The 23249-nt window shown below is 37.3% G+C and overlaps 3 protein-coding genes across 3 annotated transcripts; 1 reads left to right on the top strand and 2 right to left on the bottom strand.

The window, feature by feature from the left end:
- Positions 1 to 6302: 6302 nt before the first annotated feature.
- Positions 6303 to 13831, bottom strand: LOC110442072 (ryncolin-1-like). The gene is made up of 6 exons (XM_021485505.1): positions 13777 to 13831; positions 12105 to 12173; positions 11517 to 11638; positions 11020 to 11116; positions 7204 to 7365; positions 6303 to 6559 (listed from the first exon to the last, which is right to left on the bottom strand). The coding sequence occupies exons 1-6, from the start codon at positions 13829 to 13831 to the stop codon at positions 6303 to 6305; spliced, it is 762 nt and encodes a 253-aa protein (XP_021341180.1).
- Positions 13832 to 13859: 28 nt separating this feature from the next.
- On the top strand, positions 13860 to 16196 carry LOC110442071 (THAP domain-containing protein 3-like). The gene is made up of 4 exons (XM_021485504.1): positions 13860 to 14223; positions 14599 to 14701; positions 15612 to 15760; positions 16066 to 16196. Exons 1-4 carry the CDS (start codon positions 13860 to 13862, stop codon positions 16194 to 16196), a joined length of 747 nt encoding a protein of 248 aa, XP_021341179.1.
- Positions 16197 to 16342: 146 nt separating this feature from the next.
- Positions 16343 to 17824, bottom strand: LOC110442070. The gene is made up of 3 exons (XM_021485503.1): positions 17598 to 17824; positions 17102 to 17323; positions 16343 to 16349 (listed from the first exon to the last, which is right to left on the bottom strand). The coding sequence occupies exons 1-3, from the start codon at positions 17822 to 17824 to the stop codon at positions 16343 to 16345; spliced, it is 456 nt and encodes a 151-aa protein (XP_021341178.1).
- Positions 17825 to 23249: the final 5425 nt, after the last annotated feature.

Below are 23249 nucleotides of genomic sequence, written 5' to 3'. Positions count from 1 at the left end.
TTGCAAATTCCAAAAGTGTACCGTCCACATTTATTGCACATGTCCTGAAGTTAAGATAATATTCCGATTACAATTGGTAATCGTTCATGAAAATTCCTCCGATAATCGATTACGATTTCTCTTCTAATTTCCCAACACTACCTTGTATCTTCAGAAAACAATATCGATATGGAGCACTTATCATCCATGTCAAATGAAGACATGATGGACCTCTTCAGAAATGCATTATAACACCCAAATTAACTCAGAATAAGGATGAGTGATTTCTTTGTAATGCATCTTTTTAAGATTTCTATAATGTTATACGTTTTGTTTGGATTGGAGACTTTTCATATTAAAATGTATTGTTCTCAACTATGGCTAGAATATGGATGACACCTAAACTCTCAGTTTTTGTTAAGACAAAGTTGTAAATATAGTTATCTGACAGAGCATTTTCCTTTGATATTACAGTAAAGGATCAGACTGCATGTTTTCATGTCTATAGATTGGACTGATCCAATATAAGAATCAGCACATGACCTTCTACCCATAGTTGGGGTGAGCAGTATTTTATCTATTGTTTTAACAAATGTATTCTTGCTATAGATGTATCGTAGTCAGATTATTTGTCTTGATATTATTCTGTTTTCAGTATATTAAAATAGTGGGATTTGGATCACATCCATTATCTAGTATAGATGAATATTGTTATTATTAATCAACAAGACTATGTAACATTGGAATAATAAGTTAAGTTAAATAGTTAATCTTTCTTTCTTTCAAAGTCATCATGATTATACAGGTTGGAATAGTGAGAGATTAATAGACTATATAGAAAAATATCAATAGGATAGGTATAATTTTTATGTAGATTTTGTATGAATTTTAGTTCTCTGGACGATTTTTAGCCCAGAGACTATAGCCATGGATTTAAATTTCTGCCGGAGTTTGCTTGTAATCAGTGATATAACTATGCATTTATGTGAGAATATTGTGATGTCCGATTGCAAGTTTGATCCAATTGTTGTTCTATTTTCTTGAAAGTTTTGACATGCTAAAAATAGCACACACGCCAATTCACAGCGTGTGTAGCCTATCACGTCGCACCCACTACACTGTGTGGTGAGTAGGGTGCTACGCGAGTCCAAAGAGGTGTATATATACGGCCAAACGGGTTAAGAAAGGGTGTAGTATAAAACACATGTAAATCTCAGGTGAATGTTTAGGTGAAAGTTGCAGCCTTTAAATGAGTATATAATTGACTTCCCATTGTTTCATAAAACAACACCTGCCTATTGTTGTTAAATATGTTGGCACCCCAGCAAAACAGGGAGCGAGGCATTCGTGTTTAACAGACACTTCTCTATAGTTTTCAGGTTTCAAGCACTTCAGTCATATGCCCAGAGAACTACGTGGTCCTTGGCTTCTTTATTATAGCTTATGTATGTTTATTTATTATATAGGGTACACATTGTGATACTAGCAAGGATATACATAATTACGTAGCTATGTTACTTATAGGTGTGTATTTTTGTGGTACAGGGTCAACACCATCTATATCTATGTACAACATCTGCACTATCTTGTACCTGTTTGTGTCTAATGTCTATACTGTGATCATCATATCGGAGAGACAATGAACGCTCGAATCCGACCCGGTTGATTTGTCATTATTCAAGGACCCAACCCGATTACATGTATATTAACAATCTAAACACTTAACTATCATTCATTTACTCGAATTTCCCTAATAATGTTTGTATAAGTATCGTAGGTGAAATAATATGGAAGGAATACATCATTACATCAATCATATTCACTTCAGCGATTGATTAAGAGCCATTCAAAGTCTTATTAAAGTATGTCATTAACATTTATATAAATGTCGTCATATCGAATGATGTGACACTATTTGCAATCGTGCAACACAAATGTAAAATATGATATTTATACATCAGAATATCAAATTTGAAGCGTGTTGGAAATGGACACTGTAACAGTCAAACGAACAATACGATCCAAACGATACATTAATTCTGACATTACCGGTACACTAGATAGTTAAATGATATAAAAATATATGGGTTAGATCCAACCGGTACAGGTACATGTCTCTTAGGCGTGTTTGTATAAATATTGTTTAGTTACTGCGTCAAATATAACCACAACAGTAGTTTAGTATCGTCTCTTTTTATGTAAGAATTCGTGATGTCTTATCTATTTATATGTCTCATCGGCAAATTTAGTTTCTTAATTCTTAATTTTTAAAACATTAACAAGTTAACACCAAGGTCAATTTGTTTTGGAGATATCATTTTAATAACATACTTTTGCTACTTACAAAACACACAACATACAAAAATAGAATGAACGTGAGAACAGGTATACGCCACCCCATTCTCTTCGATTTGCCCGGGACTTTGACCCTTTACTGTGACCGATGACCACCAAAATCTCATCATGTGTAGGACTCTGTGTTATCAGACTTTGGTGTAAGTATAAAAAGTCGGATTTGCTTTGAGGTTCGTTTATGTATTATACATGTATTTTATTTTAACTTCAAACGTGGTAAATGATCTTTACCTGTAATCTTTGACATTTGGGCCTTAGCTGATGAGCACCAATTCCAAATAGGTTTTGTGTACGGTGTACATTTCTATTAAATGAGTGATTCATGAGATATCATGTACACATTTTTTTTTATTTACCATGGGCATGTCGGCTATCAAAACAGACATATTCAAATATTTTTAAGGTTTTTACCCCTGTGACCTTTTAAGTAGGTTGGGGTCATTTATTTGATAGTTCTTTATAATGATCTCTCTAAGAATACTACTGTCCAAACATCATTACCTTGGTTATTTAAAACAAGTAGTTTAACGGTTTTCACATGCATGACCCCTGGGACCTCCAAAGTAGCTCAAGGTAATTTATTCAAAACATCTTTATAGCGAACTATGTATCTTGCCAAATATATCATCCTGTGCCATTTGGTTAATCAGAAGTGTTTTAAATGTGTCTACATATTTGACCCTGTGACCTTGAAAGGAAACCAAGGTCATACATTCTAGGACGCTTTTAGCACACCATCCCAGTATGCTACTGGTCAAATATCATGACCCTAGACGGACAGATGTCATACAACACACAGTACCATAAGTTTTTTCCGGAGCTTCGTGCAAGGTGAGCACAATATACAGTTAGTTACCTTTAACACCAAAATACGAAGTGCTATCACATTTACAATTGTGTAAGTAAAAGGTGGTCAAATCAGAAAAATAAACATTTGATACACCTAGCAAATGTGAAAGTGCAACGAAAATGTTATTTCTTGTGTGAAAACATAAATTCAACTCATATGTTGTGATAATGATTCGACGAAATAACGCCTGTCCCTGATTTGACCGTCAAGAGCAATAAGTTAGAATCAAAACAAATACAATGAAACTGTCATAGTGGCCCTACTTTACTTATGTTTACTTATTTCAATATTTCAAATTCAAATCCAATTTAAACTGAAAGTTGAATTCAGAAAATATTTATTTAATTGTCACAATTTGAATAAATCAAAAGGGTTTTAAAGTAATGAAAATATATAAATAAAAAAAAAATGAAAAAAAAATTAAAATCATAAAAATATAAAGCATCCAAAGCAGGTAGTGGATTTTATTGCATACTTACTAATAAATACGTTTTTTTGTATATGCGATACGACACAATTGCTCTAACCCATATCAGCCCTCGCCGTGTCACACCCCAAAACCCGTATCAGCCCCCGCCGTATCACACCCCAAAACCCATATCAGCCAGCAAAACCCATATCACACCTCATTTGGAAAAAAAAATCGTTTTTTAATATTTCAAAAATTAAAATAAATGATAAGATAGTAGTTTTTATTAGTAAGTATGTAATAAACAGAATAAAACACGCCTTTTCCCATAGCACACCCAGTATCAACCCTCGACCAATATCAGCCCGCGGGCCTTCGGCCATTGGGCTGATATTGCAGTCTCGGGTTGATACTGGGTGTGATATGGAAAAAGGCATGTATTATTCTCTATGTAAGATTAACCTCCTAAAGTGTATATATATTCTAAATTGTTCCTACCTCGCATGGACATTCAATATTTTTATTATATATATAGGATCTTACATGTGTTTCCATTTCATACGAGATATATGAAACGAGTCAAAGATTTTTTTCAATTTGGCGAGCTAAAATGAAATATTCGTTACGAGTTTCATAAATTTCATATCAAATGAAAACGAGTGTACGATCCTTTTTTTTTTTAATCAAGATTTGTGGCAATTATTCGTGTGAAACAACCATTTTCATGCAACCTTGAAATGTAAAAAGCCGCCATTTTGACTCAAGTGCGTAAGTCTGTGACGTCATGTACTTGTTCTAGGCGTGACGTCACAATCAAAACAATTGGAACTTACAACCAATCACAGGGCTTAGAGGTCATATTACATGGGTTAATACGCAAAAAAGTATGAAATGTGTATATTCACTGGATAACACAGTACATTATGTGATAAATATTTTTACAATCAATTATTTATAGACATATATTTCGCATTTTAGCATAACCATGCAATAGTAGATAATTAAAAGTTAAGTTTCCGTTGTATGATAGGTGTGAAGTAGCACATATCACTACTAAAGGAATATAAGGGGGTTAGCAATTAATGATATTGGCATAAACCAAATAACAAATAACAGGACGGAGGTCCTAGTGTCAGCAGCAGTTACACCCCTATAGTCACCCAAACTTGCAACAGAACCTAGGCCCTTTATGTTTACCTCAAGAAGCAGCAAAGTTAAACTAACCTTTATAAGTGTCAGCAGAATTAAGAAGAGGCTCATAGGCCTTAACGGTCACCTGAGTTCTGATATATCTATACAGAGAGTTGAATTTTGTTTTTAAAACATGAACAGAAATTTTATTCAAAGTGCCAAAAAACAATAAAACCACCTTATTCAATATCTAGCATACAGATTCAAGACTGAAAAGTATTTGAAATTTAGCACCTCTGATTCTAAACAAGGAAAATGAAGAAATGTTAGTACACTGACTCACTTCGGTCCCACCCTACATCCCTAGGGGGTAGGATTGGTTCAACATTTTCAAAGTATCAAACTGTCAACTCAGGGTTATAATTCCAATTATCAACATGTAATATTCAAAGTCTCATTTGCCACTATAAACCATAATTACCCCCCCCCCCTTCCCCAGGTGTAAACGTGAGACCCGAGGGTCCTAACATTCACAATTTTGGTAAAGCACCTTAAAATCCTTCCATTTATGAAGAGTATTTGATTCTACCATATCTGGATCTTGAGAAGAAGATTTTTAAAATTCCAGTCAATTCGACCCTTTTTTGCCCCGCCCCTCAGGCCCCTGGGGGCAGGGGACCATATCCTTTTTGGTTGACCTTTGGCAATGGAAGGTTTCTGCAAAATTTCATTGAAATTGGTTCAGGGGTTTTGGACAAGAAGTTGAAAATGTAAATTGTTTACAGACGCACGACAACGGACAAAAGGCGATCGCAATAGGTCTCTTGAGACTGTCTCGGGTGACCTTAAAAATTCTTATTTTATGCTACTAATGGCCACCCGTAGTGGCAGCAATAAGTAATACGTTAATGGTACACTCCTAGTGGTTGCAGTAGTTACACTTCAATTGTTCATCCCAAGTGGCAAAAGAAGTTATGTCTTCATTATCTATCCCCAGTGGCAACAAAGCTATAGTCCCATTGCACAACCCACGTGACAGAAGAAGTTATAAATGGTCTTCCATGGTCCACCCATAGTGGTGCGAGAGAACAGCTTCAATGGACCACCACAGGACGCAGAAGAACGTTTTATTCCATTGTTCTACCCAAGTGGCAAACGAACTTATTCTCCCACTGTACATATCGGGTGACAGTAGAAGTTATACATGTTCTTCAATGGTCGATACTTCTTAGTGGAAGCAGACGTTTTATTCCCATTGTATACTCCAACTCCCGAGGTATCTGAAGGCAGCCGAAGTTTACTACTAGTTTCCACCCAAACAGACACTAGAGGCTAAATTAAGCTTCGGATCGAAAGTTCGTGTAAGTAAATTAATGTTAAATGTCTTCCGGGTTCCTTTCCCTTAGTTCAAACTGAATTTCCTCCTGTCGTTGAATGTTATGTCAGTTCCTAGAAAATATTTGCTCCCTACCCTTACTATAATGGAAATACATCCATGTGATCATATAAATCCATCCGATATTGCCATGTGTATTAAAAAAATCCTTTCCGACAGAAAAGGTTGAGTCAGACATATGACTAGGTTAGTCGTTTAACCATCATCTTGCACTTCCGTAATGGAGGCTTTTCTCGATCAGAGTAGAATTTTCTCCACGTCATGGAAGTTGTGTCATCATTGCCAATATCTTCAACATATAGGCCAAACAAGTTGCACGAATAGCACCAACCGTACCACCACGCCCCCTTATAAAGATCGCTACAACTGAAAGGTGCATTGTCATTGTCACGGTCAAACGTAGAGAAAACCTTCCCGCTGTGGTACGAAATCTCATCAGCTGGAATAAGATTATCATTTACGGTTGTGTATTAAACATATAGTCTGATTAAAGTTAGTTCTATTAATGACATCACAAAGTGAATAAGTTATGGAATTGTTATGCATAATTAGTTCAGTGTAATTATGCATGGTTCTGCACCAAGTTAAAACGGAGACACCAAATAACAAGAGGGATTTGAGAAAAATTTGTTCCGTATTTCCTGTAACCTATTGATAACCAGCATTGTTTACGGAGGCTCAATGTTGTTGATGTGATGGTGTGGTTTGATAATTTACCTCTTAATGATCCCTATCCCGCTGCACTGTGGTATTTCCTATGTACAGTAGCCCCTTTACTTCCGTTTGGATATAACTGTAGCACTGTTTGGCTAGAGCCCTTCCATTGTCCAGGTAGCTTAAACGGTTGCAGGGGCGGTATAACAATCTGCAGTCCGGGTTTAAAATCCCGGTCTGGCCCCGCAGAACATTTTACACTCAGAACACGACTTTGATATTATGTTTATTTTTTATTAAGTTTTCATAAATTGGNTGGGGGGGTGGGTCTCGTTCTTTCATGTATGTTGCTCTTCCGATTGAGTAGAAAGGTTATATCAAAATAAAAGTGGAATACAAAATGTCCTGTCTTTACCAAAATATACTTACTTAATGTACCACCGGAGTATTGCAGTGTCAACATGTACTTCTCTGTCTCCGATCCTATATGAAATGTTGTAAAATCTGCGTACTTGACATCCCCTTGCCAACTCTCCAACGTGATGCGCAGGGCTTGTCCCAACACCAAAAGGCTTCTAATTGGTTCCATTCCTAGTAACGAAAAACTGTTGTATTCACCTCTTGTACATATGCTTTACTGTCTTCGGAACAAGCAAATTCGTATCATAATTTATTGTATACCTTTAAATGAAATAATCCTGCAATTATAAACAACCCGACACACCAGTAAATTAACCTTGTCCTATCAATATAAATACGTTTGCCCATCAGTATATATATCTCTCCTCAGGTGAGTATGAAAATCTTAATACATCAGTGTAAATACCCCCTGTTCAGTATGAATATCGCACCATTGCAATGTTACTGCCTCACCACATCGGTAAAACACCTCACCACATCAGTATAAATATCCCCTCTTCAGTATGAATATCGCACCATTGCAATGTTACTGCCTCACCACATCGGTAAAACACCTCACCACATCAGTAGAAATATCTCCGCTTCAGTATGAATATTGCACTATTTCCAATGTTACTGCCTCACCACACCGGTAAAACACCTTACCACATCAGTAGAAATATCTCCGCTTCAGTATGAATATCGCACTATTTCCAATGTTACTGCCTCACCACACCGGTAAAACACCTTACCACATCAGTATAAATATCCCCTCTTCAGTATGAATATCTTACCATTTCAATGGTACTGCCTCACCACACCGGTAGAACACCTTACCACATCAGTAGAAATATCTCCTCTTCAGTATGAATATCGCACTATTTCCAATGTTACTGCCTCACCACATCAGTATAAATATCCCCTTTTCCGTATGAATATCTTACCATTTCAATGGTACTGCCTCACCACATCAGTAGAAATATCTCCTCTTCAGTATGAATATCTAACCATTACAATGGTACTGCCTCACCTCCCCGGTATAACCCCTTTCCACATCAGTAGAAATATCCCCTCTTCATTATGAATATCGTACCATTTCAATATTACTGCCTCCCCACAGCAGTATAAACACCTCGGCACATCAATATAAATAATATCGTACCATTTCAATATTACTGCCTCACCATACCAGTGAAACACCTCCCCACATCAGTATAAATATCCCCGCTGCAGTATGAATATCTTCCCATTTCAATGGTACTGCCTCACCTCCCCGGTATAACCCCTTTCCACATCAGTAGAAATATCCCCTCTTCATTATGAATATCGTACCATTTCAATATTACTGCCTCCCCACAGCAGTATAAACACCTCGGCACATCAATATAAATAATATCGTACCATTTCAATATTACTGCCTCACCATACCAGTGAAACACCTCACCACATCAGTATAAATATCCCCGCTGCAGTATGAATATCTTCCCATTTCAATGGTACCGCCTCACCACATCAGTATAAACATCCCATATTGAGTATGAATATCGTACCGTTTCAATGCTACTGCCTCACCACACCAGTAACACACCTCACTACATCAGTATAAATATCCCCTTTTCTGTATGAATATCGTACCGTTTCAATGTTACTGCCGCACCACATCAGTATAAACCCCTCGGCACATGTTACTGCCTCACCACACCGGTAAAACACCTTACTACATCAGTATAAATATCACCTCTTCAGTATGAATATTTCACTATTTCCAATGTTACTGCCTCCCCACAGCAGTATAAACACCTCGGCACATCAATATAAATAATATCGTACCATTTCAATATTACTGCCTCACCACACCGGTAAAACACCTTACTACATCAGTATAAATATCTCCTCTTCAGTATAAATATCGCACCATTTCCAATGTTACTGCCTCCCCACAGCAGTATAAACACCTCGGCACATCAATATAAATAATATCGTACCATTTCAATATTACTGCCTCACCACACCAGTGAAACACCTCCCCACATCAGTATAAACATCCCATATTGAGTATGAATATCGTACCGTTTCAATGTTACTGCCTCACCACATCAGTATAAACACCTCGACATATCCGTAAGAAATCTCGATACATTATTATAAATACATACAAAAAACAGTATTAATACCTCGACACATCAGTATAAAAACCTTGTCACTTAAGTATAAATATCGGGACACATCAGTTATAATGCCTCAGCACATCAATATATATACATTGACAAAACAGTATACATATCTTGTCACAGTTTAAAATGTCTCGACAAATCACTATACATACTATAACACATCACTATAAATAATTTGACACATCATGATAAATACATTGACAAAACAGTATATATGTCTCGACACATCACTATAAATACTTTGACAACACAGTATAAATGTCTCGACACATCACTACAAATACTTTGACAAAACAGTATAAATACCTCGGCACATCATGATAAATACCTCGGCACATTAGCATAAATACCTCGGCACATTAGTATAACAAGAGGCCCACGGGCCTTAACGGTCACCTGATATATTTATACAGAGTTGATTTTGTTTTTAACATGAACAGAAATATTATTCAAAGTGACAAAAAACAATAAAACCACCTTATTCAATATCTAGCATACAGATTTCAGACTAAAAAGTATTTGAAACTAGCACCTCTGATTCTAAACATGGAAAATGAAGAAATTTTAGCACACTGACTCCTTTGAGCCCCACCCTACAGCCCTTGGGGGTAGGGCTGGCTCAAAATTTTCAAAGTATCAAACTGTCAACTCAAGGTTATAATTCCAATCAAGTTATTAACATGTAATATTCAAAGTATCATTTGCCATTATAAACCATAATAAATTTTGCCCCCCCTCCTTCCCCAGGGGGTAAACGTGAGACCCTAGGGTCATAAACCTTAAGACCCTTCCATCTATGAAGAGTATTTGATTCTACCATATCTGGGTCTTGAGAAGAAGATTTTTGAAATTTCAGTAAATTCGACCCTTTTTGGCCCCACCCATCAGCCCCTGGGGGTCAGTCAGGGCTCATATGTGCATACTATCAAACTGCTACCTAATACTGATAATGCTAACCCAAATTGAATTACTTCCAATGGAAATTAAACAAATGTTGGTCCAAAATGTGATTTCCCTATATAAACTATAGTAAAGTTAACCCCCTCCCCAGGGGGAAACGTGAGACCCCAGGGTCAAGAAATTCACAATTTTGGTAAAGCACCTTAAGACCCTTCCATATATGAAGAGTATAAGATTTTTGAAATTTTAGTCAATTTGACCCTTTTTGGCCCCGCCCCTCAGGCCCCTGGGGGCTTGGGACTAAACCGGCCACCATTTTTGTTGACCTTTGTCCATGGAAGGTCCCTGCAGAATTTCATTGAAATTGGTTTAGGGGTTTTGGAGAAGAAGTCGAAAATGTAAATTGTTTACGGACGCACGACGGACGACTACGGACAAAAGGCGATCGCAATAGGTCACTTGAGACTTTGTCTCAGGTGACCTAAAAACCTCGACACATCACTATATGTAATTTGACACATCATGATAAATACATTGAAAAAACAGTATATATGTCTCGACACATAACTATAAATACTTTGACAAAACAGTATAAATGTCTCGACACATCACTACAAATACTTTGACAAAACAGTATAAACACCTCGGCACATCAATATAAATACCTCGGCACATTAGTATAAATACCTCGACACATCAGTATAAAAACCACGGGACATCAATATAAATAACTTGGCAGATCATAGCAATCCAAAAAGTTGATATATTATACCTAACCAGAATTCTCCATTGATATGTCCAAATCCATCTTTGTACTCTGCCCAGGACCGCATGAAGTCAACGCTGCCGTCATATCTGTTTTGAATCACCTGTTTGTTATAAGGTATAGTTGATATTATTTCTCATCATCTGAGATCCCTAAATCTTTTATTTCCACCAGATGTAAAAGAATGGGCTAATATCACAGATAAAATGCTTTATTTCGGCCGCCATTTTACAACCGATCGTGCGTCATTATCTACCGATGTCATTAAATAGTTACATTACAGACAACGCTCTTTAAAAACCAGTTTCATGAGTATGAATGTTATTGATTAAGTAATCGTTTGTGATATCAGTTTATTCATCCTGTCAGTCTAGCGTGTTTTCCGGTCATATGGATACCAGGTAATTGTGACAGCCGTTTGCTTTTTGTTTGTCCAACTTATTTCATGATAATGGAAAATCTTGAATTGGTACTCAGTTGTAACATATGAACTGTTCTCTTACCGTCCACGGTCCTCCAGGAGTGTCCATATCACAGTAGACGTCAAATGTTGTCCCTGTTACCGGGGTAACGGTAAACACACCTGAACAATAGCTTAAACCCACGTCGTTACAGTCAGCCAAACCTTTCAACAGAAAATAGAAAATGTTGTTTAAAGAAAACTTGATCAAAACTGAAAGAGATAAACGAACTAAATTATCCGATAATAGTAGCACATAAAACATGAACAATGACCTACTGCAAATAACCACCTTCAATCTGTAAATTTCGTATCGGTGTCGTCGTATACTGTTGTATTATTTCAATGAACATACACTTGTCACCAAACACCCTAATCACAAACAAACCTTACATGATATTGAATAGAGATGGAAGTAAAGGGAATTGAAATGAAAAACACCAACTCTCTTCTTTTTGCTAGATTAAAAATATTGTCATCAGTAAATGCATCTTGTGGTTACTTTTGATTTCAATTTCATACAGATGGGGTGTAGAGTGTCCCGTCAATTCCTATCAAAGTGAGGGCTTGTTCACTTCCTGAGAAAAAGATATTTCAGACTTGATTTTCCAAATCGAAGCTGGGTACTTACCTGACTGCCATTCTCTTTTTTTCTGATCAGTTTTAAAATAGAATATCCACACTATGGACATAGAGGAACCTGCATAAGACGTTAGTACTTCTTGCAAAAACAGTTTTCAAAAACTTGAACTGTTTAAACAAAAGAGGCTGCCCAGTGGACATATTGATTTACCAATTAGTCTCAAAATAAAACATGAACAATCACAGTCAATGGGGAAACTACATATGAACTATGAGAATCTGTCGAATACTGTTCTATAAAGTCGGCATCAGTTCCGCGCTATTACAAGAAGACAAACACGAACATATCGCAGCCTCCCAAAATACACACACATACACTACACGCATGCATCTTGCACACAGGGGAGGCCGTCCTTAAATGACCTTAGCTGTTAATAGGACGTTAAACAAAATCAAACAAACAAACAAACAAAAAGTTTTGCAAATCAGTCTCAAAATCATACATCCACAACTACTGGGGATGTGACCTGGCCTCGACTTAGATTTACATGGCGGGTTGCATCGATTAAGCAGAAGAGGCTTAACATTCCGGAACACTTCTTATTCTCCTTGTACTTTTTCAAGGGTCTCCATGAAAAGATCTCCTTTGTTCATGTTGCCCTAGTTTTATCAATTTCGTTTTTGTTGACATTTCGGGTTTCTTATGTTGTTGGTTAGCATGATATAATAATCAATTTGCATCATCAGAAAGACTATATTTGTTCACGAATACTACCAGTAAAATATAACTCGGGAGGATAATCACGAGAATAAAAGAAGCATTGCACTTGAAATTGAAATCGGCACATCTCTCAATAGAAATTTCAAGGCCAGGGCACAGATAACAAACCGTCGAGATGGGCTTTGAAGTGGACCGAAGCGCAAAAACATTTCGTACTCCATATTGTATGTATCAATTTTTATTTCAAATTAGACGTTGTGATATGTTTAAAAGAGACACGAGGGACTCAATACCCGAGAATTGTATTGCCTAATGACATGACATAAAACAATAGGGTAGTATGGGACACACTAAGGCAAGCAAGTTAACACTTAGTTTCCAACGTTGAGTCCGAAAATATTTGGGACAACTTTGAATAGAATGATTATTCCTCTCTTTCACTTTAATATATCTTTATTTCGCTAAAGATATCTCTTGCATTTGAATAAGATCATATTAACTTATATAATCATATTAAATATATCTGTATCTTTAAGAAATAAACATATCAATGAAAAAAATGAGGAAGACGAACTAATCGCTTTCAATGTCCAAAACCATAGGCCTGGGACGTTTCTTCGTGAGGTTATATGGTTGACGTTTATAGTGAGAGTTACACCAAAGACAGGCCCTCCAAATTTTGATAACGGGATATGGTATGGGGAGAACGAACTATTTTCCGACACTGTTTCAGATTTTGTTTGGGTTTCACGACCTGGACACGCGGCGGTATGGCGTCGAAACGATATCGAGCGTCTGTAGCAATTTTGCCTAAAACTAGCGATCAAATCGTTAAAGAGTAACTGTAGTGCTGCAATATTTTTTTTAGTAAAGAAAGATTGATATATAAAACACTCAAAAAAAGCAAAACCATTTTTTTTTTCAAAAATACCGAAGTTGTAACCTTTTAACTAAATTTCACACCTGAGCGCAAATCGGAAAATCTCCGATTTTGACCTACGACCGGAAGTGACGTAGCAGCGGTGACCCAAACTCAGGTAAGCTCGGGTAGCCATTACGAAACACTATCAAAACATCTTCGTCATGTCCGTGATTTACAAAGAAAATACGCTGGTATCTCGCCGTGGTCGACGTTGTGTTGCAGGAGGATGCTCCAATACTACTATCAATGGAGTTTCCATGCATACTTTTCCTGCAAAGAGACCTGATATTCACCGACAATGGGTTGCTTTTGTGAGAAGAAAACGCAAAGATTGGGAGCCGACTCGTCACACAGTGTTGTGCAGTGCCCACTTCGAGGAAGATTGTTTTCCACTGAAATTCCGGTTAGGCCTGTTGGAATCAAGTGGGAAGACTGTGAAGAGGACACTAGAAGAAGATGCCGTCCCTACTATTTTCAATACTGCAACGACACCGACAATGTCGACACCGACCATGCCGACACCTCGTAGGAAACGTTCCTCAAGCCCCGAGACTGATTTGACAACACCGAAGACTGTGAAAAAAGGCCTAGGTCGTCATTTGTTAAAAGGGACATCCAACGTGTGAGTGTTTATATGTGTTTCCTATATAAATATATTATCTGTAATCTTGTACTGATGACCAATGATTTCTACACGTGTAACCTGTTTCGACGGAAATCCTATTTCGACTTTCAGGGCCCTGTGTGAACTTGTAAAGGTAATAGCTTTAAATCTCAATATCTTAGTAATATGTCAATCTTAACAAACTATTATAAAACAGAAATTTCCTAAATGAATTGCATTACAAAATATTGATATTAAGGGGACATCTCTATATCATGCTTATTTACAAATTGCAGTTGATCAGAGAGTATATGAAGAATGTGAGCCAGAAGATGCTTCATGTCCACAGGCACCGACACATATTGAAGAAGATGACCTAAGCTCAAGTATGGAGGTAAGGTATTATTTTATCTTTGTGTAAATTGATGACACGCAATGATTGGCCCCAATTAGTTGCTAACAAAACCAGTCTGATTTTTTTTTAATAATATTGACATTTTTATTCTATGTTAATATTATCTAACCTAGTCAATGGTAAGAACACATAAACCCGCAAGGGATCAATGACTTTTGACCAGACATTGATAAATGCACTAACTTTATTTACCATGGGAGGTTGCGAGTCTCACTAGAAAATAATCTGGAGGTCCTTATAAAAACTTGACGGCTCTGTTAGTCTGATGTGCATAATAACCTCCCTGACACAACCTGAACCTTGCAAAATAAAATAGTAATATTTTTTTGGAACATAAACAACAATAATAAACATACAAAAGAATTATATCCTGATCTCTAACTGTATAAAATAAAAACTAGCTCTTGAAGATTGAAAATATTTATTTTATCAATGTACCTTGTATGATCAATGGCCATGATGTTTCATAATTGATATATATCATGTTTCCTTTTTCGGGTAAATGTTGTCTCAGAGGAGCCTAAAACTAAGTCTGTAGCTTCACAGAAGAGTTTAAGTCGGCCACTACACACAAAAAAGATCTTAAGGAAAGGATAAAGGTAAATCACCATACACTACATGCACTCAAATTCTCAATTATTCTCAAACCAATGTAAATATTGCCAATATATATGTCTATAATATAAAATTTATAAATGTATAGTTTTAATTTCAATAAAATGTGGTGAGTAGGCTATTTTTTCCCCTGTTATTTAATTTAGATTTAGGCTAACAGTTATATTTTCTTCTATTTACTATTTCAACTATGTTTGATGACACTGTCAGTTAGATATTCGTTGTCAAGTGTAGGTTTTTTTCCCCTTCTGATATAGATTGCTCTTTTCCCTTCTGCAGATTGTTGCTGGCTGCACTGCACTTCAATGAGAATGTTTCGAGAGAACAGGCGTCACTTCAAAATGGTGAAAAGAGATACAGAATCACATTCCCCAAGCAAAAGAATGGTGACTACACAGTAAGACAAGTGAGAACAGAGTGCACCTTCAGTAAGTTATATAATTATTCAATTTCATTCGTAATTTTACTTTAGAAAATAATTCAATGGTTTCAAACTGCCATTGACAGAATATGCCAGAATTTTTTTGCTGGCATGTGAAGTTGATGGTTGGTTAGTTATTTTTTTTGCTGCTTTGAGATTTATGTGTTTTATATATATGTTATTATGTGGCAACTACAGATTTCTGTGTTCCCATATTTTCAATAATTTATCATCTTGTGCATTTTGATAGCATATTAAAACTAGTAAAAGAGCAATCATTTAAAAGGTCTTTCTTGTCAGATTATGTTACAGATTTGATGAAAGCAACGAAGGAACGGGTGAAACTTTTACAGATTCCCAATTGCGAGGTTGTTGGAGAATCGCCACCACCACTATGTATGAACTTTGTTCACCCAGAGAAGTCCGAAGCTGCTTTGGACTGATGTCCAGGTTGAGCCACTAGCCTACAGTTGAGACTTTGGTGTCTTGGATTATGAATCATGCATGGAGATATGGAGACTACACATGTTGGACTATTCAAAGTGCTGGCCCCAGTTGTTTAAAGATACTTTTTATCAGTTAGGGAAAACTATAGCCTGAATACAACAAAATCAAGAACACCAGAGATCATTTTAATCATTTTACTTGATTTTTTGAGAAAAATAAATGATGTGTTTTGAGGATTAGTTATAACCACCACTAATATCTCTAATAACATTTGAGCAACCGGGGCCTGGCCTTTTACATTTTAATAATTGTGATGTGTTTGAAAATAATAAAGAGACCATATGTTGGTTTTATATGATATTTAATGTAGTAATGGGAACAAAATGTCTACATAAATATCAAACTGACATAAAAAAAAACCAGTAGCTAATTTAATCATAAATAAGCATACAAATAAGAAAGTGTTCCGTTGTTTTCTCATTCAAATTTAAAGCCATTGTACTGTCCGTCCGGAGCAGGGAAAGCATTCCTGATGCAAGTAACAGCACATGCTGGGAGTCGTACACGAACATGGCGAACAAGCCAACCCCACCACCATCTCACAAATTGACGATAGGCAATATATCGATTTCTCCTGGAAAAAAAAATCATTATCTTGCATAAAAAAGAGGGCATATATGTAAATCTTCCAACTCTTCATTTTCAAAACAGACTGCTAAGAACTACTTTGAATAAAGTGGATAGACTCTTGCAAAATTGCTGAACATTTCATATATTCTTGGGTTTTAGTCATCTTTCACAATGCAGTGTTTTGTTATTCTGTGTATACATTCAGTTAGATTGTAAAACATTGAAAAACAAATTAAATAATAATGATTAAATAAAATGTATGTTTACTTACTTGTTTTCATAGTCTGTCAATTGACCATGGTACTGACGAAATGTCAGGTATGCTGTCTGTAGAACATAAATATTCAAACAGACAGCAGCAAATCCAGGATGGGGAGTGATGCATGATAGGTCACCTGGAATGGCATCCATCATGACTTGGACCTGGTCGACTTCTTTGCAACAAATACTTTCCACTTCGGTAGACATTGCAGGACAGTGTCCGCACCTACACCTGAAAACCGTAATAAGTTTTCTTTGAACTTGTAGACATATACTTTTTAATCAAGGTACTTTACACTGCCATTTGAGCGATAGCTGTAAGGACCTAGAAAACCGGTATCCGTCCATAGTTTCTAGTTGTATTGCGCCAAATCTACATTTTTGTGTAAGGTGACAACTGAATTTTCTATACACGTTACTTAGCGAAGAAATGCTGGTAGGCTAATCTTTCTTATAGTCAAAAAATGGTCTAATAATCAACCTAATTTGCGTCAAAATAAACTTACCAATCGTTGCTTCCAAGTCGTATGGCTTGGATCTCGGGCTCGTGGTCGGCCACTGAAGTTTCCTCGTTTGGGTCGTCATTTGTCTCTGGTTCGAACATGTAAGGCTGTGTTACTCCGTCGTAGGTTGCCTCGTCCATCTCAAAGTTAGATGAGCCGTCAGACATGTATAAATCAACAGATTCTTTGTCGCTTTCTGAGGTCGATACGTAGGTAACGTTATTCGCCATGATGCCGGTTTTCTTGTGTTCCCGTTGTGACGTCACCGATACGTGTGCACAACTTTTAGCGGCGTGCGGTACGCTTGATGAGCATATGGAAACGCAGGTAAAAAGCTCAACTTCTATCTGTCGTAACTTGGTAACCGGTCCACCGATTTCGATGCGGCTTTCGGCAACACCATTATAAAAACATAAGGAATGTTTTATTATCGGTTACTATTTGCACTACAGTTACTCTTTAAGCATCATCTTCTTTTGGTATTGCCTTAATAGGGTCATAAACCTTAAGACCCTTCCATCTACGAAGAGTGTTTGATTTTTCCATATCTTGGTCTTAGAGAAGATTTTTGAAATTTCAGTCAATTCGACCCTTTTTGGCCCCATCCGTCAGCCCCGGGGATCAGTCAGAGCATGTGCAAACCATCCAATACTGATAATGCTAACCAAAATTGAATTACTTCCAATAGAAATTAAACAAGTGTTGGTCCAAAATGTGATTTCCCTATATACACTATAGTAAAGTTTACCCCCTCCCCAGGTAGAGCACCTTAAGGCCCTTCTATCCATGGAGAGTGTTTGATTCTACCATATCAGGGTCTTAAGAAGAAGATTTTTGAAATTTTAGTAAATTTGGCCCTTTGTGGCCCAGCCCCTCAGGCCCCTGTGGGCTGGGGACCAAATCAGCCACAATTTGTTTTGACCTTTGGCAATGAAAGGTTTCTGCAAAATTTCATTGAAATTGGTTAAGGGGTTTTGGAGAAGAAGTCGAAAATGTAAATTGTTTACGGACGCACGACGGACGACGCCGGACAAAAGGCGATCACAATCGGTCACTTGAGTCTTTGTCTCAGTTGACCTAAAAAGTCGGCGAAACCTTCCTTCAGGAACGTTCCATTTTGAAAAGCCGAACTGAACGAATGATTATGATAAACAATAAAGTAAAAAGATATTGACAAATATGAACAAAAGTTGGAAACACATTCAATGAATGAATTTAATTTTAATTAAGTAAAGTAAAAAGTACCTGTTTTGACCAAGAGACCATAGAACTGTAAACTGGAGTGCCTTTGTCCTCCCTCCCCTTCTAGGAACGCTCGTGACGATGTTCGACACTGACCGTTCTCAGAGTCGTAGGATACGGCCACGCAACATCGCTTGACCACACAAGCTAGCACGCACTGAACCGGGGATGTGACGTCCTCGGTCTCAATATTCGATTCGGTCATGTTTGGTTCTGTTGTTCCAAACCTGCGGCCGAAATGGTCCTGGTTTAACTGTCCGATTGATGAGCGGCATAGGATGAACAACCACAAAATTACAAGAAGATATCTTGACATTTTAAAAGTGAACTACAATTACAATCTCACCAGTTTCTTACTGCGAGGACTTCGAGCTGCTGAATTATAAATGATATGATTTTATTGTAGGGAGGAGTTTTATTCTGTCATTTGTGTTATACTGCCAATAGAACGCATGAACAGTAAATTATTGATATATCGTTAATGTCTCGCCAATAGATTTGTATATACTCCACTGCGATAAACACAATGTACACAAAACTGTATCTGTATATGTACATAGCACTCTGCTACATTTTCCCCGATTTAACTGTGATCTATGTAGTCCAAATAGTGGCTTTTCATTCTCATACCGGTTTAAATCCGTAGCACTCATCTTAACCCACTTCATCATTGATGTGTTATTCACGACACGGGGATAAATGAGTCTTGTTAAGGCTGAATTCGTTTGAAGCAGCTCTGTCCTTCCGACGCAAAACACCGTGTACTGTAGTGCTCCATTTTCTTGAAAAAACTAAAACCAGATGTATAACGCAGTAATATTGACAATATTATATACGACAAATAACAATCATATATTTATGAACCCAATTGCATCAGTGTCATTTTTACTCGGCCTTTCTCGCATAGCATTAAATGGAACTATTGTAAGAAGCAAACATTTATATGACGTTAGGCTGTCTCCAGATATTGCGCTTCCACTGACGATACAGAAACGTCAGCACAGCGAACTATAGGAATAACCTTGTTTAAATTAACATATATACTACTCACATTTTGCTAAGGATCACCTATATTTTGAACAAAAAATCAGAATGTTAGAAAGGATATTATTTTTCTTCCGTACTGTTTTGGGTGAATATGTTAGCTTTCCGAATCGTCATGTGTGGGTGTGTTCAGTCAACCATAAAGCGCGTGCACGCTTTTCCACGTGTACACTCCTTTCAAAAGCTAAGCTAGACTAAGTAAAGCGTTGTTCAAATTGTTAAGGAAATCAATTTGATGAGTATTCTTTGCGTGTTTTTGTTTTAATATGGCACAAAGACGAACCAGACAACGATAAATGAATAGGGGCATCGGAATGCTGCTAGTTAGCATGCATTAACGTCAGGTTGCAGCAGACCTTGCTGGTGTCTCAAAGTGTGGTGACAAGAGTGTGGAATCGTTTTAAAACTAAAGGAAACCCTTCCAGACATCATGCTGGAGGACGTTCTATGGCTAAAACGCAGCTAAAGACCGACTTTGCTCATACAGACAAGGCATCACAGGTTACAGCTTTTTACAGCTTTACGAAATGACCTCTTAAATGCTTCTAGTACCCAGGTCGCCACTCAGCCAGTTAGGAACCGTCTTCATGATTGATGCTTGTTTAAGGTCACGTAGACCAGTAATACGAGTTCCCTGAATTGCCCGCCATGTTAGGTACCGATTAGATTGGGCCCAAGCTCACAGCACTTGGACTCTTCAGGAATGGGAACCGGTTCTTTTTACTGAAAAGTCCAGATTCTGTCTCGACTTCACCGACAGCCGCGTTCGAGTATGGAGACAACCTGGGGAGAAGTTCCAGCCAGGTAACGGTATTGAACATGACCGATATGGCGGAGGTTCAGTGATGGTGCGGGGAGGCAAAAGCCTTCATGGGAAAATATACCTCTCTACAGCAAGAGACTATTCAACGAATGGATTGACCAGCCCGCTCGCCGAATCTAAATCCCATCGAGCGTGTGTGCGACATGCTGCAGACAGTTTTCTCTGCCAGAAATGTTCAGCCAAGAACGCTCCATGAGCTGGGAACAGCTTTGGTAGCCGAGTGGAACGCTATCCCACAATGGAATTGTGCATGCTGATGAATTAAAAGAACAATCAATTTTTCCAAAAAACACCTCAGTTTAAACCAAATAAAATATTTATTTTCACATATGTCCAAAAATAAAAGTGAGCCTTAGCAAAATGTGAGCAGTATATATAATTACTATGATTATGCCGACTGGAATTCTTTTTCAAATACTGAAAGTATTGATATCGGCATAAACATTAAAAAGAATGTTATACGCCTTTATATATGCAGAATATGTTTTATTTTCATTTGGAATTTTTAAAAAATGAGTGTACTATTCCACAAAATCTAACAGTATCCTAAAATTAACATTCGACTTTATCGAAAGGATTTCTCGATATTGTTGCACCGCTTTAGCACGTAGACTCAGTACCCAGTTTAGAAACATTTTGGCAATTTTGATGCACCCAAAAACATAATCGTCTAAAATGTCAAACACCGATCGACGAATGACCTGAACCTTGATTCAAACTCTTGTTTATGTATCTGACTATGTTATGTGCTGTCCGATATCTACTCTATGCACAACGCGCTGCCTTCGCCACCAATTCTTCCTAAGTAATGCTTCTGTAATACCTAGGACCAAATTCACCATACCAACTGCTTCTGCTGATTCCATCGTTGTACGTGTGATGTTTCGAATCCATTTCTGCTATATATATTTGTATCAACTATTTCGTTCAAAGCATTTCAATCAGGTATTTTTATCCCTTCCGTCCAATCCAAGTCTCAATTCCGGCATTTCTCATATTCTGCTCTTCTGGTCTTTCCAACGGTCATCGCCAATCCATCTTTTGCCATTTCGAGTCCTTCCCCAAATGATGATATGATGTAATTTTGATTGTTTTGTTTTAAATGTTTATAGTGTTAAAACTTGCAGGTACTCTAAACTACCTGAGAAGACATTTGTTGGCATTCCTTACAAAAGCCTCTACTGTAGTTGTGACCTCATTTTGTGTTAGACGAGGAAAAAGGAAGAAGCCCTTGTTGGTAAATCCATGTCTTATATATATAGTCAGTACAACCTTCTGATCAACCTTCCTAAGTTGTCTTCCCTCTCGGTTTGCAATTGTATGAAGTTTGGTGTCTGTTAAGCTAGCACCGATCTACTTTTCTGGGGTGGAGGGCTATCGAGTTTCTTTAAATGAAGTTTTCAAACAAAATACACTCGAAAGTGTGCGGTGTCATAAACCCCTCCATCTGGCCAAGACATGGGCTGCATACCATACATGTAGAACATTGTCTTTCGGGGTTTTACATGGCTTTTAAAAACCTTCATATGCTTTCGAAGGTAGATTCATGACTTTCATTTCAAGAAACTCGAAAGCTCTCCACCCCAGGCAGCTAGTTAAATATCACGGAGGAGCAAAACACCAGGGGCTACGCTCACTAACGCTCTCTGCACTCCTTGAATATATCATGGCAAAATTGAAGGCACGCTGCCAGTTATTTGATTGGTCTCAGGTCAAAGAAAAACCTATTCGCTAGGCTGATACCTGTCATTTGAAGATAACAAAGGAATGACATCAGATTCAAAAGCAGGTCAATTGTACCGTTACGCAATATATCAAACTAGTCTTCTGGTCTTATCCATGAGGTGGCGCACACTCAGCTTTCAATTTTGTCATGGCATTCTCTCCCCCCCCCCCAGGTGTAGAGAATAGGGAAGACTTTTCTTACGTGAAGAAACTCTGCTTTTGAGAAGACGTTTGCTCTATTCCTGTGTGGAGGCAACATTTCTGTACCTGATTGAAGATAGCTGTGTGTTTTTTTTTCTACACGGAGTCAGATGTATACATTGTATCTAACTTTGGGGAATTGGCATGAAGCCTGAAGTGACCTAAACATAAGTGCTTAGGGCCCACGGACATTTGTAATGCCTGAGGTAGCAGAGTACAGTAGAAATGGCTTGATCCTAAAAATAAAGGGCATGTCTCGGATAAACATGGATATCGGATTCATCCTGCACAACACACCTACATATATATATATTTATTAACTACATTTTGAACATTTGTTTTTAGAAGAATGATTTTTTTTTCAAAAAGTGATTTCCCCAGATTTGAGACTTGTGAATACCATGGTTACCACATCAAATCAAAGTACTGAAAGTACTGAAAGCTAAGGCAAAAGATATATATATATTATTTTTGGAATGGACAACAAAATAAAGACAAAGTTCCCATCATATTGTACAGAAGGATTTACTGTTAATTTGTTATGAATCAAAGTTTTATGTAAAAGTGTACCACTGTGAAGTTATTCTTCTTGTGTGTACAGTATATCTTTATAGGTTTGT

The sequence above is a fragment of the Mizuhopecten yessoensis genome, unplaced genomic scaffold, assembly GCF_002113885.1.
Source record: "Mizuhopecten yessoensis strain PY_sf001 unplaced genomic scaffold, ASM211388v2 scaffold716203, whole genome shotgun sequence".
NCBI lineage: Eukaryota > Metazoa > Mollusca > Bivalvia > Pectinida > Pectinidae > Mizuhopecten > Mizuhopecten yessoensis.
The sequence above is the reverse complement of the archived record's forward strand: the minus strand, read 5'-3'. Positions and strand labels throughout refer to the sequence as shown.

Coding starts and splice junctions, on each gene's coding strand:
- LOC110442071 (XM_021485504.1), top strand. CDS start 13,860: ATGTCCGTGATTTACAAAGAAAATACGCTGGTATCTCGCCGTGGTCGA. Junction 14,702..15,611: donor AGCTCAAGTATGGAGGTAAG/GTATTATTTTAT, acceptor TCCCTTCTGCAG/ATTGTTGCTGGCTGCACTGC. Junction 15,761..16,065: donor GAGAACAGAGTGCACCTTCA/GTAAGTTATATA, acceptor ATTATGTTACAG/ATTTGATGAAAGCAACGAAG.
- LOC110442070 (XM_021485503.1), bottom strand. CDS start 17,824: ATGGCGAATAACGTTACCTACGTATCGACCTCAGAAAGCGACAAAGAA. Junction 17,324..17,597: donor CGACTTGGAAGCAACGATTG/GTAAGTTTATTT, acceptor TACGGTTTTCAG/GTGTAGGTGCGGACACTGTC.
- LOC110442072 (XM_021485505.1), bottom strand. CDS start 13,831: ATGGCTACCCGAGCTTACCTGAGTTTGGGTCACCGCTGCTACGTCACT. Junction 11,117..11,516: donor CTCCTGGAGGACCGTGGACG/GTAAGAGAACAG, acceptor TATAACAAACAG/GTGATTCAAAACAGATATGA. Junction 6,560..7,203: donor ATACTCCGGTGGTACATTAA/GTAAGTATATTT, acceptor ATCTTATTCCAG/CTGATGAGATTTCGTACCAC.